This window comes from Aspergillus fischeri, genomic scaffold (assembly GCF_000149645.3).
Source record: "Aspergillus fischeri NRRL 181 1099437636259 genomic scaffold, whole genome shotgun sequence".
NCBI classification, from domain to species: Eukaryota; Fungi; Ascomycota; class Eurotiomycetes; order Eurotiales; family Aspergillaceae; genus Aspergillus; species Aspergillus fischeri.
Window position 1 is genome coordinate 323,420 of NW_001509766.1, and position 13,947 is coordinate 337,366.

Here is a 13,947-nt window from a genome sequence, read left to right on the forward strand (position 1 = left end):
CCGTATCACGTGTTCTGTATACTCTCGCGAATAGGAGACAACTTTGATACTCGCCAATCTGCAGTATTACATTGATGAACAGGAGTTTGGAATTACCAGTGTTTATCTTTCAGCTGTCAGAATTAGCCTAGACATGATTTCACATGGGGAGGTTGACATTTCATCGCAATAGTATGAAGGTTTACTCCATAATATATATTTAACCCTGTTTCTATCCTAGTAGTAGTCATTAAAGGTCCGACCGAGAACAAATCCAATCAGAAAATCAATGATATTACAAATTAAGGCAATCCCTATAAGTACCAATATTTCCATATTAAATTGAATGGATTGCAGCGCCGTGATGCCTGTCCGAGTTCATATCAAGGTGTAGACTCGAGACTGACTACTTTTTGTCTATAAGATGAAAACTCTCCACTGCATGGAACAAGTAAGGCCGGTTGGTGTAGTTGGTTATCACGTATCGTTAACACCGATAAGGTCGCCGGATCGAGCCCGGCACTGGTCACTTGTTCTTTTTTGTCCTTTACTCTCCAATTCACTTTTGTTTCCTGATTTTCCAATGCAGTCTACTCAACGCATCTACAATCAAGCGATAGACAAAGATACAAGTATTGGAAGCAACACCGTTCAGTTTCTATAAAGTACTGCTGCTTGTCCGCTATCTAGATTATAATCCATCACCTCTCCGACTCGCATCTAACAGGCCGCGGAATACATGACAAAATTAACTAACAATTAAAGATCATCCTGAACCCAATAGGCACAAGCCCCTGCTTTCCGCCCAGAGTATTATAAAAATTGACACTGCCACTTTGCGTCTGCCAGTTGCTCAGCTCCACGAGGAAGCTCATGGGATCCGAGCACGTATTCGAGGCAATGATAGTCTTCGACTCCGCAGTCGTCGGCTGCGTCGGGAAGATGTACGTGCCGACCATCGCCCTCCTCTTCGGGGGCCTGTTGTACGTAGGCATCGAGTTCCAGTCCCAGGGGTCAGTAGTCCAGACATCGACCTGGGTCGCGCCCTCGGCGATCTGGTTGGGTTGAGACAGGGCCGGGATGTCGATTTCTAGCATGCAGCCTGTTGCGTTTTGGGGGATGTAGTTGAATGTTATGGCGGAGATTTGCGTGTTATAGGGGGGATACCCGGCGCGGCTGACGGTAAACTGCTGGCCTGGAGAGGCATTGTCGGGTGTTGAGACTCTTAGCACGTCGATGACGGATGGGCCCAGAGTGCCACAAGCTCGAGGGACGAGGTCCTCGGTGGGGGTGGGAGACGCTGTTGCTGCGGCTAGAAGGAGGCTGAAAAGAACAGCAGACTTGAACATTGTGGTTGATGGGTAGTAATTTGGTAGGAGAGTCAGGTCTTGATTTCAGAAGTTGGCTTGTTAGTTGGACCAGTGGACAGGATGAAGACGACTATTTATGTCTATGGGATGACCGCAGCTGCTCAGCCGGTGTAGTGCACCTCGAGGCATTCAAATTCGAGTCGACAACAAGGGTTTGTGGCGTCCAAAGCACTGGTCATAGTGTGACACAGCATACATCGAAGCTGATGGCTTCTGCGAGAACCATTCAAATCAAGACGAAGTTCTGTAATAAGTACGAGTCTACCACAGGAACTCAGTCATGATGTCGAGAACGAGCCATAGAGTTCGACTTGTCTCAGAAGATTGATCGAGGAGCTCCAACCGGATTGCCTAATCACGCAGTCAGACTGCCATGTCTTACAGGACGTCTTGGCAAGATCTGTGAGAGCCTTGCGTCAGACAGAAAAATATTGATTATGGGACGGCAATTTCGGCATTTGTTAGGTTCTTGGTCTGGAATTAATCGTCGTCAAGAGTTGACCGAAAGCGTGGCTTCGATCACCTGATTCAATCCCAGGCTCAGCTTGCAAACCGGCATTGGCATACTTCGAAATGTCTTACTGAGTGTCTTGTTGGACGTCAAAGGATTCAAAAGATTGGTGCAGCGCTCGTATAGAAGCGAATGGATGACCAATGGCGATGACCACTGGGGCCTAATACGAGCTTGTCCTCGAAAGGATTTTAGCGGTGTGGATCTGGATGAGGAGACACATTTGGACCTTTCCAATTTCGCAGAGTAAGTAATATCATACTGTATGTAGGTGTCTGCGATTAGGCCAATGTATTGATTCATGCCTAAGGGAAGGCGGCATAAACATAGGACCATGTTCGGAGAGGAAGTCTGTCGAAGGGAAAGCAAGAACATGGATTGAAGAACTGGTTCTTCGAGAGCAGTGAGAGAGGATATTTCTGATCCAGTCCTTACAGCATTTTGCTGCACAGTATGCATGAACCATGCATCTGACAGCCACAATTTCTATAAATAGCACTCAATTCAATATATTGTAAGCTATGGATCCAAGCTCTTACTAATTGTCTAATGATAGGTCAGCTGGTCACACTGCAGTCTATGCTTGACGCTTATTGCATGAATGGTCCAGTCGTCTTGATGAAAGAAAAGGCCTTGTCGGAGTCAACCGCCTTTACTCAACGGCCATCAGTGCAGATCTGCCCTTGAGGCTATTCAAGGATAACAACCTCTCATAGATTGTTAATCTGGTAGTACAACTTCACTCTTTGAAACCATCTGTTAGATCAAGGCACCGGCGAGGGACTGGTTTGCCGTAATGATGAAGATGGAAACACAACTTGACGTGATGCACACTGCAAGGGGGTTCCTCTTGATCAATCACAGACTCGGTTGGAAGAAGGGAGACACCGATACTTCTTTTCTCATAGACACTATTTCTAGCAATCGGTATACAACTTGGCTTTGTGTGAGTGGAGTGGAAAGAGTTCCCAGATTCTTCTCATCTTTATGCCTTTGGAATCCTCTCTTCAAGGTATTATGCTAAGATCGCGACAGAGGTAAGATGGTACCGTCAGGATTAATCCCGGATCATGATCCTAAATAGTACAGCTGCATGGGTTGACATTATCTAGTGCTACAACTCAAAGCCTTGCAATCTTTAGCACTCAAAGTACAAGAAAATTGATGCTATTAGACATGGTCATCCACCGATATAAGATCAAGAAACCGCTCGGCGAGGGCTCTCTAACTCCATAGAAGCCACCGTGTCCCCCTCAAGCACGACTTCCTTGTAAATTTTGAACCCATTTCGCTGCAAAACCTTCACACTCCCTTTATTAGCCAAATTAACCACCGCGAACAATTTCTCCTCATGTCCCAAGCCATCGACCCGAGGCAGCTTCCACCATGCGTCGATCACCCCTCGTAAGGCTTCGCTGGCGTATCCCCTCCCCCAGTACGAGGGATGCATGGCGTATCCCACCGTGGGAGCGGGCGATAAAGAGTTAACACCAAGGGATCCAATGATGCGATCAGGTTCGTCTTTTGGAATAATGACAAAGAAGAATAACCGCCCAACAGCACCGGCTGCGTCTGGATCTGTGAACACCTTTCTCGTCATGTGGGCTTTGGTTTCTTCGATAGTGGCATCTGCCACTCTTGGCCACCTGGGGCAAGTTAGTGTGAGGTTGTCATTGCAGAATACAGGGTTTCTCACAGCCAATCAACGACATCTTGTCGGCTTCTGATACTGAATATTCCCGCGGCGTCTTCGTCGTTGTCGATCCTTAGGGGCCGCAGGAGAAGGCGTTCGGTATATATGGATGGTACCTCCTCGGGAATAATTACTGCAACGGCTTGCTCGGGGTAATGCATCGAAAATGAGCGGGTAGTCGTTTGAATAAGAGGGTAGGGATATGTTTTTTGAGATTGAGATTGTGTTCTTGATATATACATGGGTTGTTGATGATGAGTCATTGGCATTCTAATGTGAGATTATAGATCGGCCTTAGCATCTAGCGGCAGCACATGGCCCGGCAATAGCCATCGTGCACGGAATAGACATCTTATACAAGTGAAAGTAACTTGTGTAAAATTGTTTTCGCTTTCAGAAGGACAGCTATCTTCCTTTCTACTCGGAAACATTGAAATAAGCAAATGCGTCTGTTCAAATCGACTAACCGCAAGGCTCTGTGGACCCAACCGCGGCCAAGATAAGCTTAATATATGGAACAGTGCCAGCTGCAACGGGCCATCTTATTCTTGCATATCCTAAATGCAGATATCCGTAGCCTGATCTGGCCAGTTTGTAACGGCCTGGCGCATTGTATAGGGAGCACTGACGTGCGCAGGGTTTGAGCGCAAATGTATATGTGCGCCACGACAGTTAAGGTCATCTGCATTGCAGAAGCGCACTTGGACACATTTTCATGGATTGGAGCAAGCGACTGGATTCAGGATCACTAAGATTTAGGTTGTTCGGAGAGTAACCTGGCTTAGGAATGTATTCCATCATACTACACCCACTGGAATGGTGCTTCATCAAATGAATCTCGAGCTCTTGAATTCCATTGTTCGCTGTCTTCAAATGCCATTTTCTATAACCGAAAATTATACTAGGAACTTTCACTGTCTAATTGGGTTATTCTCATAAATCATTATACCTCACCGTTACCCCGCCTCAACCCTGTATTCCACGCTCTGTGTCTGAGCTTCCCTTCGCCCATTCCTGCTTCATCAGCTGCTGACAGAATTTACTCCTCTCTCTCACCCACTCCCCCTTGTACAAGAGCACAAACGGAATGGGCACACACGCCAGACTCAGAAATCCAACCAGCGAGGTCGCCCAACTCACCCCCAACGTCTCGTACATCGGCTTAGCAGCCAGCGGCAACAGCGCCCCAAGAACACTGCGCAGGATGACCGAGCTGGCGAGCGCGCTGGCAGAGTATATCTTGTAAGCATCGGTCACGTACGTCAACAGGGAGACGAAGATAGTCTGGTAGCCGAAACCGAACACTACGCCAGAGGCGATGGGAACTGCCCAGTGGAACTCTGATCGGGAGGTCCAGGCAAGCCAGAACGAGCTGGCTGTGAGGAGGACGGCGCCGAGACAGGAGATAGGGAGTCTGTGGAGTTCTGCACCGAAGCGCCATGGCTTGTTGCGTTTCTTGGCTTTGTCGTAGGTCATATCCCAGTAGAGGGCGACGAGACTGGTGGAGGCTGCACCGATGCCGACTATCTCTATTAGCGTGGTTCCGAGGACATGGGTGATGTACCTACCAGGTAGAAAAGCAAGAGAGGTTGTCTTCACATCGAAGCCGTAAACACCTGCCAAGTCAGCATGCGTAGTATGACTAGGAGAAAATGAGACAAACCCTCAAAAATTATTGGATAAGCTTGAAAATAGAAGAAGACAAGACCGTAAGCCAGCGCGATATATATCGAAGTGAAGGTGATAATGGGTTCGAAGAGCAGCATAGCCAAAGGTCGCTTGACAATCTGAACAACATTGACAGTGTTCTTTGAAACTGTATCCTCCATTCCAGTTGCATTGCGTCTCGTCAAAACCGGCCCGAAGGTCTCGGGCATAAAGAGAAGGCAGATCCAAGCACAGCCCGCTAGGATGGAAGCAATCCAGAACGTCCATCTCCAGCCATAAGAGGGCGATGCAAAACCCGATATAATCGGACCAAGAATGGGTCCGAAACTAGCTGACTAGATGCACAGTCAGCCGATACGCATCTATTAAGCTGGACGAACCATCAAAGACATACCGCCATATAGAATGCCATCACTCTACCTCTTTCTCTGAGATCAAAGAACATGTCTGCATATACGCCACCCACAACAGTCTGAGGCGCAGAGCCCATGGTTCCACAGATGAAACGAAAGAAGAGTAGCGATCCCCAATTTGGACTCAACGCACATGCTACGGTCGACAGAGTAAACACGGTAATAGTAGGCAGCAGCACCAGCCGCCGTCCGACGGTCTCGCTCAGGGGACTAAACGCAAGTGGCCCGACGATATACCCGATGAGAAACACTGATGTTGGTAAATTACTTTGTGTGGCATCCTCCACGTGGAACTCCCGCATGATGTAGGGGACCGCATTGCTCGGCAACGAGGTCCCGATGCCCGAATTGATTACACTGAGAAAGGTTGCGACGACGATGGCCAACTTTTTATGTACCGGCCAGTCATTCGGAGATGTGAATTTGCTTTGTCTCGAGCATGCTTGTCGAGATTCGGGTGTCCCTTGTATCTGTCAGCATTGGGAGGTTGAACGGCGTGTAATACACATGTCATACTTATAGAACACTCGGTCTGAGCCGGACTAGAAATTGATTTCTCTTCTGGCATAATGTATAGCCTCTGCGGTGTGCATTCCAGCTGTTTATGCTAGACTTCGGCAAACCACAATTGCTCCCGACTTGGCGCCATTCGGAGTATTTATTTGTGAAGAGTAGATCACCCTCTGGACAGCCTTACCGCAAAACTGAGTCATAGAAACGGATGGACGTGTCCAGGCATTGCAGATGTAATTGTTTTCTCATGCCTGGACCAAGATATAGAAACCAATTCGCCAATCACAGCACCCGCTCAGTCCTAAGCTCCAGTACTAAATCCGGCGCCGGACCGGCCCCGGTGGAGATGCAGAAACTTGCTCCGGCGCCGATCAGGAGCCGGTCCACATCGGCCGGCCCCGTGGTCTGGAGGAGTATTTGATGCCTGATCGAACATAAAGACTGCCTGTGACTGGATGGAATTGAGGGAATTGGAGAATGGCACCTGAGTTCTGACTTGTTTGTTAGGCAGGTTGCTGATCTAGGCCTGTCGATCACAGCTGATATGGCATCTTTTCACACTCATCACATTCGACAACCGTCTCGGTCACAGATCGATGCAAATGTACTCGTTACTGTCTAGGATATGGAGGGCATTGAAGGCAAAAAGTCAAACACATCCGACTGCCCCTCCTCGAAAAGATCAAACGAGTCTGCAATAGAGGTCGACAGGGTCCAATTGGGTATATTCATCTCCCCCAGAAGGCGCGGTAGTGCAGGATCCGGTCGAGCTTCCCCGGTTCGTCCCTCCTCTGACAGAGAGTCTCCGTGAGTCTGTGCATCCCTCTGCAGCGGCTGGTCCTGCGCCTGGTCATGCGACATATCAAACAGACCAGAGTCAGACCTCGAATTGTCTGTACCCTGCCTTGGTTGCATCGAGGACCCTACAGTATTTGACGTTGCAGTGCCTTGATTGGTCGCGGAGCTTCTTTCTGCAAAAAGCGCACTGGCATAGTTGGAGAATATGGACACGGTGCGATGGATATCTGGATAAGGCGGCAGCTTCAGAATCTCGCTGATTTGCTGCGCTCGCTGCAAGACCAAGCTCTGATCGATCAAAGCCGGATGCCACCGTGCCACTCGAACAGCGAATGTTGCTATCCCGGTTAGTACCTGCCAATGGGCAGAGGAATGGAAACCTACTGATAAAGGCTATAGTGAGCGCCGGATAGGTCGGAGCCCAAGTGAGCTGGCACCGGTAAGCACTCTCATTGACCAACCATGCCATCTGGCCCATAATGATCTCGACCAGTGACTTCCAAAGTCCTAGCACAGCGTCTGACTCTGGATCTGGCAGAACTTCCGACGACGGCCGTTTCTGGATGCGAGCGATGGTGGCGCAGAGGACATAGACCCGAGCATAGTTCAGCATGTATTTCAAGCTAGACCGCTGAAAAGCGCCTGCGTGGAAGCCGTTTTCTACTCAGTCAGCGTTCTTCCTGTTCGAAACGAGCAACATATTTCTTACGATCGTGTATTCCGTCCCAAGTCTTCCACCACTCTTCTAATCTGGCCATGATCGCGGGCAATTCGGTGGACAACAACTGCCCCGCGGTGGTACTGTCTATAGTTCGTCGTGCTCGAGCTGTACTATATTAGCTGCAATGACCGACGGATGGAAAAAAATATATCACTACCTCGTAGTTGATGGATTTCAATGACACAGACTGTACGCATATCGCTGGGCAGTGAGAGGGGATAATCGAGGTACTTGCGGAGCTTAGCTACGTCCAGCTCATTGACTCGCGATTTTCTGCCCGTCCCGGCAGCTATATCAAGCTCGGTAGTGTACGTGATTAGCCACGTTCGTGTTTGCCACACCAGAATCCGATCCTCCATTGTGGCTGACAGGTAACTCCGGGGAGTATTTGTCTGCGCCAAAAGAGTATCCAGAGATTTCTCAAGTCCCGAATCCAGTGCCGTCCGAAGAATGAGAGCCGTTGAGAACCAAGATTTCTCGGAATAGGCTGCCAGCAGAATCATTCCCTGGACAGTCTCAAGCTTGGTCGGTCGTTCAAAGAAGCTGTCTTCGGCTAGTTTTTGCGCTTCATCTTGTAGGACCCGCTGCAAATGGTTGTTGCTGCGAAGCTCTGGAACAGCTCGACTAGCGAGGTAGATTATGACGGTGAAGCAGAACAATGACCGAGATCGGATGGAATCATATGTGTCTCTCACAGGGTCGAAGAGAGGCAGGAAATTCTTGCTTCCATTCATGAATCTGGTCGTTGTTGAGCATGATGCTCTCGCTGAGGTGAACGTACGTACCTCTCATAGATGCCACGAGCTTGCTCCTCGGTAATGATTCCTCTCGCAATCACGTCTTTCGTGGGGTCGTCATTCTCGGATTCGCCGATGAATATTTGCTCATTTGGAGCTCCTAGATTGACCGACATGGAATGCATTGCTGACTGAGGAGCCATCATATCCTGCGACGTAAAATGCTGAATCTCAAGGCTGGATTGGCCAGTCGACCCTCGGTTGTTGAAGCTCCCCACTGACGAGAGGCTGGAACTTGTTGGAGAAAGGGGGTTAAATCTGGATAGAGTCAGTAGGTTTATGAGCGATGTGTTTGGTGTGGACAGAATACCGAGTCTGCTCTTTGTTCTGATTTCTTCGCTCATTTTGCCCTCTGCTGATTGTATCCACTATACAGTCATGACCAGTGGCCTGACACCGGGAGCAAGGGATCTGATGGCGCGCATCGCAGCGCATCTTTAGCTTTCGACACCGCCGACATGACTTGAAGAGACGGGTGGGAGTTCCCCTGGGTGATTCCATGATGAGACCGGTTGTCCAATCGCAACCACAGAGGCAAATGCTAGTAGACTAGGGCATTTATACGGAGAAACATCAATTATCGCGATCTTCGGCGGTTGTGAAGTATATCGAACAAAAGTCACCTGCTGTCTGGAGCTGACAATTAAATATGTGGGGAGCGTTGTCAGCGTCGGAGGAAGACCGGACATCGGAAATCTTCTGGTTTCGGCCTATAAGAAGGGTTCATAGTAAATCGTACTACTACCAATAGATTTGCAAAGTCCAAGGTAAGAAAATACAATCCCGAAACTCAGGAGAAGAAAAAGACATGTTGTCGTTTAAATTTGTGGATGGAAGTCTTGGAAGAGCAAAAGATGGAAACAAAAGTCCGGTCACGTGAGTACCATCTCCGAGCCATCAGCAAATCCTCCTCGGGTCCGTCTAATTTTCATCCTTCATACCAAATGCAGGGATCAATTATCATCAATTTAGAGCACATCCACCCTGTCTCTTCATAAATCCTGCAGGATCGTATGCCTGGGCGACCTGTTGCAGTCGAGCTTTGTTCTGCGCCCCGTAGCTGGAATAGACCTCCTGATCATCGGCCGCGTCATTCATAAACAGAGGATTCAATCTACTGTCGTTACTCAATTGTTCATCAGGAGCTTCTTTCCGTTGCAACTTACGAGATGAATCCTATATCACCCGATTCATAATTCGTCGGCGTCTCATCCCTAAAAGTGCTGGTGAAATCCGACATGGCTTGATTTGCTATCTCGCGAAGATTCGCCGGACACGCGTCGTTGCAGACAGGATTGATCCACATCAGATTATTCTCCACTCAGATTCGATCGCCGTTTGCTGGGTCTAACCCAAGAGCATTCCCTCCCCCATCTGCAGAGGCCTGTGTGATGCGAACTGACAGAGGCTGGGGGGTGAAGACCCGCATCTGAATGCCAATATCCCTGCTTGAGATGTTTCTGATCTGATTCTGATACAGCTGGAAATGAGCTTCGAGCAGCTGGCTAGTCTTCTCGGGCTCCATGCTGGGAAAAGTGTTCACCCGAGCACTCGCGCTGAATCCATTTGGCCTAGCCCCCCCGTTTGGTTGGTTATATTGACATAGGTCGTTGTCGCTGTGGTGTCTAGGATTGGCTCGACATCCTCCAGCCCGGAGAATGCGTTTGCGGGAGGCGTTGAACCATTATAGAAGAAGACTATCGTCGGATTTGAGCCTGGCGACCCAAAGCTAAAGGTTGGAATAACTGCGGCTTTGGCATCTGGGTAATCCCGGATAAAGGTAGACAGGGCCTTGAATACTTGTCGCTTGTCGGCGGAGTATGATCGGATACCTCCGCAGACCTGTCCATTGTCGCCGAGGTCATCGGCTTGCAACGTGAACTTGGTGACGATGCCGAACCGGTTGCCGCCTCCTCGCAATGCCCACCAGAGATCCGAATGAGAAATGCGATTCGCATCGACGATGGTCCCGTTGCCCAACACTACTTGGAAGTTGAGCACATTATCGCACGGCAATCCCTATTCGGTCAGGGCGGCTGTTGATCACACTCTGGGGAGGCTACTCACATATTGCGACGAATGTACGACAGCCCTCCTCCGAGGGTGAGCCCTGCAACTCCAATATTGGCCACGCGCCCTCCAACCACCACTTGATTTGTTTTGGCAGTTACCTCGTATACGTCGCCCAATCGAGCACCTGGGCCGACTTTGAAGCTCTCCCCATCGGCCGAGCGAGTCACCGAAGAGAGGTTTTCGTTGAAGGAGATCAGTACACCACCATTGGTACTAGACACGCCGACGTTGAAATTAGGGTTCCCGGACTTCAGCGCAAACTGAGTTTCGGGTACTTATTCAACTGCTGGACCGCATACGAGACCTCGTCGGCAGTGGAGGGAAGAAGACGCACGCAGGACGATTCCGGGCGTTCACTGCGTTCCAATACCCTTGAAGAGCGGAAGTGTATTTGTCTCTATTTGAGCTAGTCTCTGCGCCATAGGAGCTGAGAGGATCCCAGACGGTCAGACTGGGATAGGTTGCGTATAGATGCTGACGAACCGCGACTGCATCGGCTGAGGCTCCACCCAAAGCGGAAGATGCCAATAAGGCTGTGGCAATTGACGCTTTTGCCTTCATGATGAGTCAATCAATCGCACATACTCTTGTGACAGTTAGAGACTGGCACATGGCTTGTTTACCTCCTTCAGGTCTCTGTAGAAGGACGGGAATATGTTAAGCCGATCCTCCACGTCCTTATGTACCTAAAACTCCAGTGTTGATGGACCATCTACGGTGATGCTGAACCTCAGAAGCACAGACTGAGTCACGAGTGAAATGAAAATAAAAGTGCAGACTTAAATCTCGTCAATAGTTAATTGAGAGCAAGTAGAATCACTGATGACCTCGCAGCGACAGATTTTGACAAGTGACTACTAAGCCTGGTGATTGTCGAATAGTACGATAGTATAGGGCTGCCATATCTAACAATAATCATTGCGAGTTGATATAACAGCAGCCCTGCTGGCGCAATGGTAGCGCGTCAGACTTCTAATCTGAAGGTTGTGGGTTCGACCCCCACGTAGGGCTTTTCTTTTTCTTTTTCTTTCTCTTTCTCTTTCTCTTTCTCCTTTTCCGCCCTCCCACCACCTTAACTCTACACGTTCTTTTGACAATGATAATAATGCACCATCGGATGAGTCTACACAAATTTTTCCTAAGTAATGGAGCAATATCTTTTTTTTTTTACTACTTATATTCTTTTGACACCCAAAGCTTGGTGATGACTCCAACCTGAAGGGGTCAATATTCTCTCCAATATTCACATCAAGAACAGCCCCTGCAATCATGATATAACCCATGTTGTCAAGTAACAAGGAATGATTGCGCCGCAATTGCAATTCTCATTATTATTGGATACATTCTAATATTCGAAGGGCGGTCGCAGATGCTTCATAGGGGTACCTCTGTCGGAGAGAGATTATAACAGTTTGGAGCCAGTCGGAAGTTGGAAAGACTTCTGGGATCTAGATTGATAACCCCGTCGTTATTATTTTCCTATCACGTTGTCTGAAACAACCAAGAGACCTACTAACCGCGAAGGAACCGAGGACACTTGGTCGTGACTCGAGAGCAAGTCTGTATTATTATCTACTACGGAATATACGCTCCATTGTGGATTAGCACGCGCGGCGCACGACCGTCGCTTATATATATCCTTGCAATGATCCCTGCAAGCGCCATGCAGGCCATATTAACAACAGATTACAGTACCCAGATGGCCTGTTCTATTAACAAAATTACATCCAGCCGAGGCCGGCCTTGTAGTCTAGGCGGAAATGGCATTATCACTACCTTGTCATTCATCTAATCCGAATCGTGTTCCGCATGAACGTGAATGTCCACTGTCTTGAGCACCCCGTCCCTGCGTGATTCCATCGTCAACTGTTTCGTGCTGGCGCTGGTCCCTCCGCTATCATCACTGGGGATTCGGCTCAGCCGGCCCTCTCGGGAATCTGTACGCACGTTGGTGGTCACGACGGAGTCGCCGTTTCCAAACGCAAACCCTGTATAGATGCTGCGGCGTTTTTCGGCGCTGAGCGGCGTCTGCTTGCCGTAGCTGCTTCCTTTCCGTCGTGTGGAGAGCTCGACATTGTCTGGTAGTCGGGTCGTGATGAGGCCGGAGTGCAGCCCGGCGAAGATGTGGTATAGAGTCGGTATGCAGGCGGCGATGAGGTTCGTGTACATGTTTGCTCTGGAGGAGTTAAGCTAGACGCGCGACCACTTGGTGACTCGGGGAATGGCTTACTGGGCAAAGATTGACGGTATCACGGTCGACCCTGCTTGAGTTAGACCTGCTTCTGGGCGATGGAGCCGGAGTCAGCTTACATGTAGTATCTGATGAGATTAAGGATTGTGGGAGTGTCGCCAGTTGCCCGATTGTGAGCAAGACGGCACTGTGTCTCCATTAGCGTGGAATAACTCGTACGATGTCGGGCGACCAACAGTGCTCTTGTGCAAAATGCGCACAGAATCTTTACTCTTTTCCCTTGAGACATCTGGACCTTGTGCATCATGAAGAAGGGAAGGGTGAGGACAGCCACATCGGTCAGGATGTTCATGATTGCGACGAGGTACATCAAGGCGCCCTGGCATGATTAGCCTAGGTCTTCGCTATGTGCTGCCCATTGAAAATCAGTAGATACCTTTGCCGTGCAACGATCCGGTCTATACAACCACGCATCTGGCAGGGGACATTGAAAAGCGATTGCACACAGCGCAAAGACTGTCCAGACGCCGATTGCTCCTATCGTGGCAAGACATGCCTTTTGCAAACCTCTTTGCGGGGTCAACATATGCACCAAGAGCGTCGTCGATAGTTTGGATAAGGCGACCGGGATAATATGAAGCAGCTGAGCAGCGTAGTTGTACTGTTCACAGACCAATGATTAGATAGATCGAGAGCACTGGCAGACCTGGCGCTTTTGAAATACCTTGCTGTACTTTTCGAAAGAGTCCGCGGCCAGGGAGCCCTGCTTCTTCCCCAAGCCGTATTTGACCGCATATTGGAGTATGATTGTCTGGATGATGGCAACAACCTGGAGGATTCGCAATCAGTGTCGTCCTTTACTTAAAGTCTTACCAGGCATACCGTTCCGACGTAGATTGGAAAACTGGTCGTCGTTCGCCGTCGCTTGAGATAGATCGACGAGCTTATTTTGGCCGCGATAAAGAAGGCCAGCACAATCAGCAAGGAGACATTGACGAGAAGAAGGTATGCACCATGATCACTGTCCGTGATTGATGCAAAAGGAGGAGCCCGAGACACGCCTTCCATTGTCAAACCCAGGCGAGCAGACCCTCATTGCTACACTACACAGCTGTGGGTGATGAGAAGCGCTCTTTATGATTCATTATTCCATGGTGGCATCAATTTTTCCGAAGGATTTAGGGTCTTCTTGATCGAGTCACGATCTAGCAAGGGTACCC

General features: G+C 49.2%; 6 protein-coding genes and 2 non-coding genes across 8 annotated transcripts, besides 2 other annotated features; 2 read left to right on the forward strand and 6 right to left on the reverse strand.

The window, feature by feature from the left end:
- Nucleotides 1-434: 434 nt before the first annotated feature.
- NFIA_112910 lies at nucleotides 435-508 on the forward strand. The gene has a single exon. It is a non-coding gene; the product is annotated as a tRNA-Val (tRNA).
- Nucleotides 509-731: 223 nt separating this feature from the next.
- On the reverse strand, nucleotides 732-1,328 carry NFIA_112920 (uncharacterized protein; the record flags this gene model as incomplete). Its single annotated transcript, XM_001262661.1, has 1 exon — nucleotides 732-1,328. One exon carries the CDS (start codon nucleotides 1,326-1,328, stop codon nucleotides 732-734), a length of 597 nt encoding a protein of 198 aa, XP_001262662.1.
- Nucleotides 1,329-3,058: 1,730 nt separating this feature from the next.
- NFIA_112930 (GNAT family N-acetyltransferase) lies at nucleotides 3,059-3,714 on the reverse strand (the record flags this gene model as incomplete). The annotated part of the gene is made up of 2 exons (XM_001262662.1): nucleotides 3,059-3,506; nucleotides 3,557-3,714. The coding sequence occupies 2 exons, from the start codon at nucleotides 3,712-3,714 to the stop codon at nucleotides 3,059-3,061; spliced, it is 606 nt and encodes a 201-aa protein (XP_001262663.1).
- An 805-nt stretch (nucleotides 3,715-4,519) lies between these two features.
- On the reverse strand, nucleotides 4,520-5,936 carry NFIA_112940 (putative MFS multidrug transporter; the record flags this gene model as incomplete). Its single annotated transcript, XM_001262663.1, has 3 exons — nucleotides 4,520-5,169; nucleotides 5,217-5,556; nucleotides 5,616-5,936. 3 exons carry the CDS (start codon nucleotides 5,934-5,936, stop codon nucleotides 4,520-4,522), a joined length of 1,311 nt encoding a protein of 436 aa, XP_001262664.1.
- An 829-nt stretch (nucleotides 5,937-6,765) lies between these two features.
- Nucleotides 6,766-8,606, reverse strand: NFIA_112950 (fungal specific transcription factor domain-containing protein; the record flags this gene model as incomplete). The annotated part of the gene is made up of 5 exons (XM_001262664.1): nucleotides 6,766-7,283; nucleotides 7,330-7,605; nucleotides 7,655-7,771; nucleotides 7,824-8,404; nucleotides 8,452-8,606. 5 exons carry the CDS (start codon nucleotides 8,604-8,606, stop codon nucleotides 6,766-6,768), a joined length of 1,647 nt encoding a protein of 548 aa, XP_001262665.1.
- Nucleotides 8,607-10,002: 1,396 nt separating this feature from the next.
- Nucleotides 10,003-11,097, reverse strand: NFIA_112960 (FAD-binding oxidoreductase; the record flags this gene model as incomplete). The annotated part of the gene is made up of 3 exons (XM_001262665.1): nucleotides 10,003-10,482; nucleotides 10,581-10,749; nucleotides 10,871-11,097. The coding sequence occupies 3 exons, from the start codon at nucleotides 11,095-11,097 to the stop codon at nucleotides 10,003-10,005; spliced, it is 876 nt and encodes a 291-aa protein (XP_001262666.1).
- Nucleotides 11,098-11,475: 378 nt separating this feature from the next.
- NFIA_112970 lies at nucleotides 11,476-11,547 on the forward strand. Its single transcript has one exon. It is a non-coding gene; the product is annotated as a tRNA-Arg (tRNA).
- Nucleotides 11,546-11,586: a microsatellite.
- Nucleotides 11,546-11,594: a repeat region.
- A 730-nt stretch (nucleotides 11,595-12,324) lies between these two features.
- On the reverse strand, nucleotides 12,325-13,795 carry NFIA_112980 (uncharacterized protein; the record flags this gene model as incomplete). The annotated part of the gene is made up of 5 exons (XM_001262666.1): nucleotides 12,325-12,712; nucleotides 12,847-13,106; nucleotides 13,164-13,388; nucleotides 13,452-13,556; nucleotides 13,610-13,795. The coding sequence occupies 5 exons, from the start codon at nucleotides 13,793-13,795 to the stop codon at nucleotides 12,325-12,327; spliced, it is 1,164 nt and encodes a 387-aa protein (XP_001262667.1).
- Between the last annotated feature and the right edge of the window lie 152 nt (nucleotides 13,796-13,947).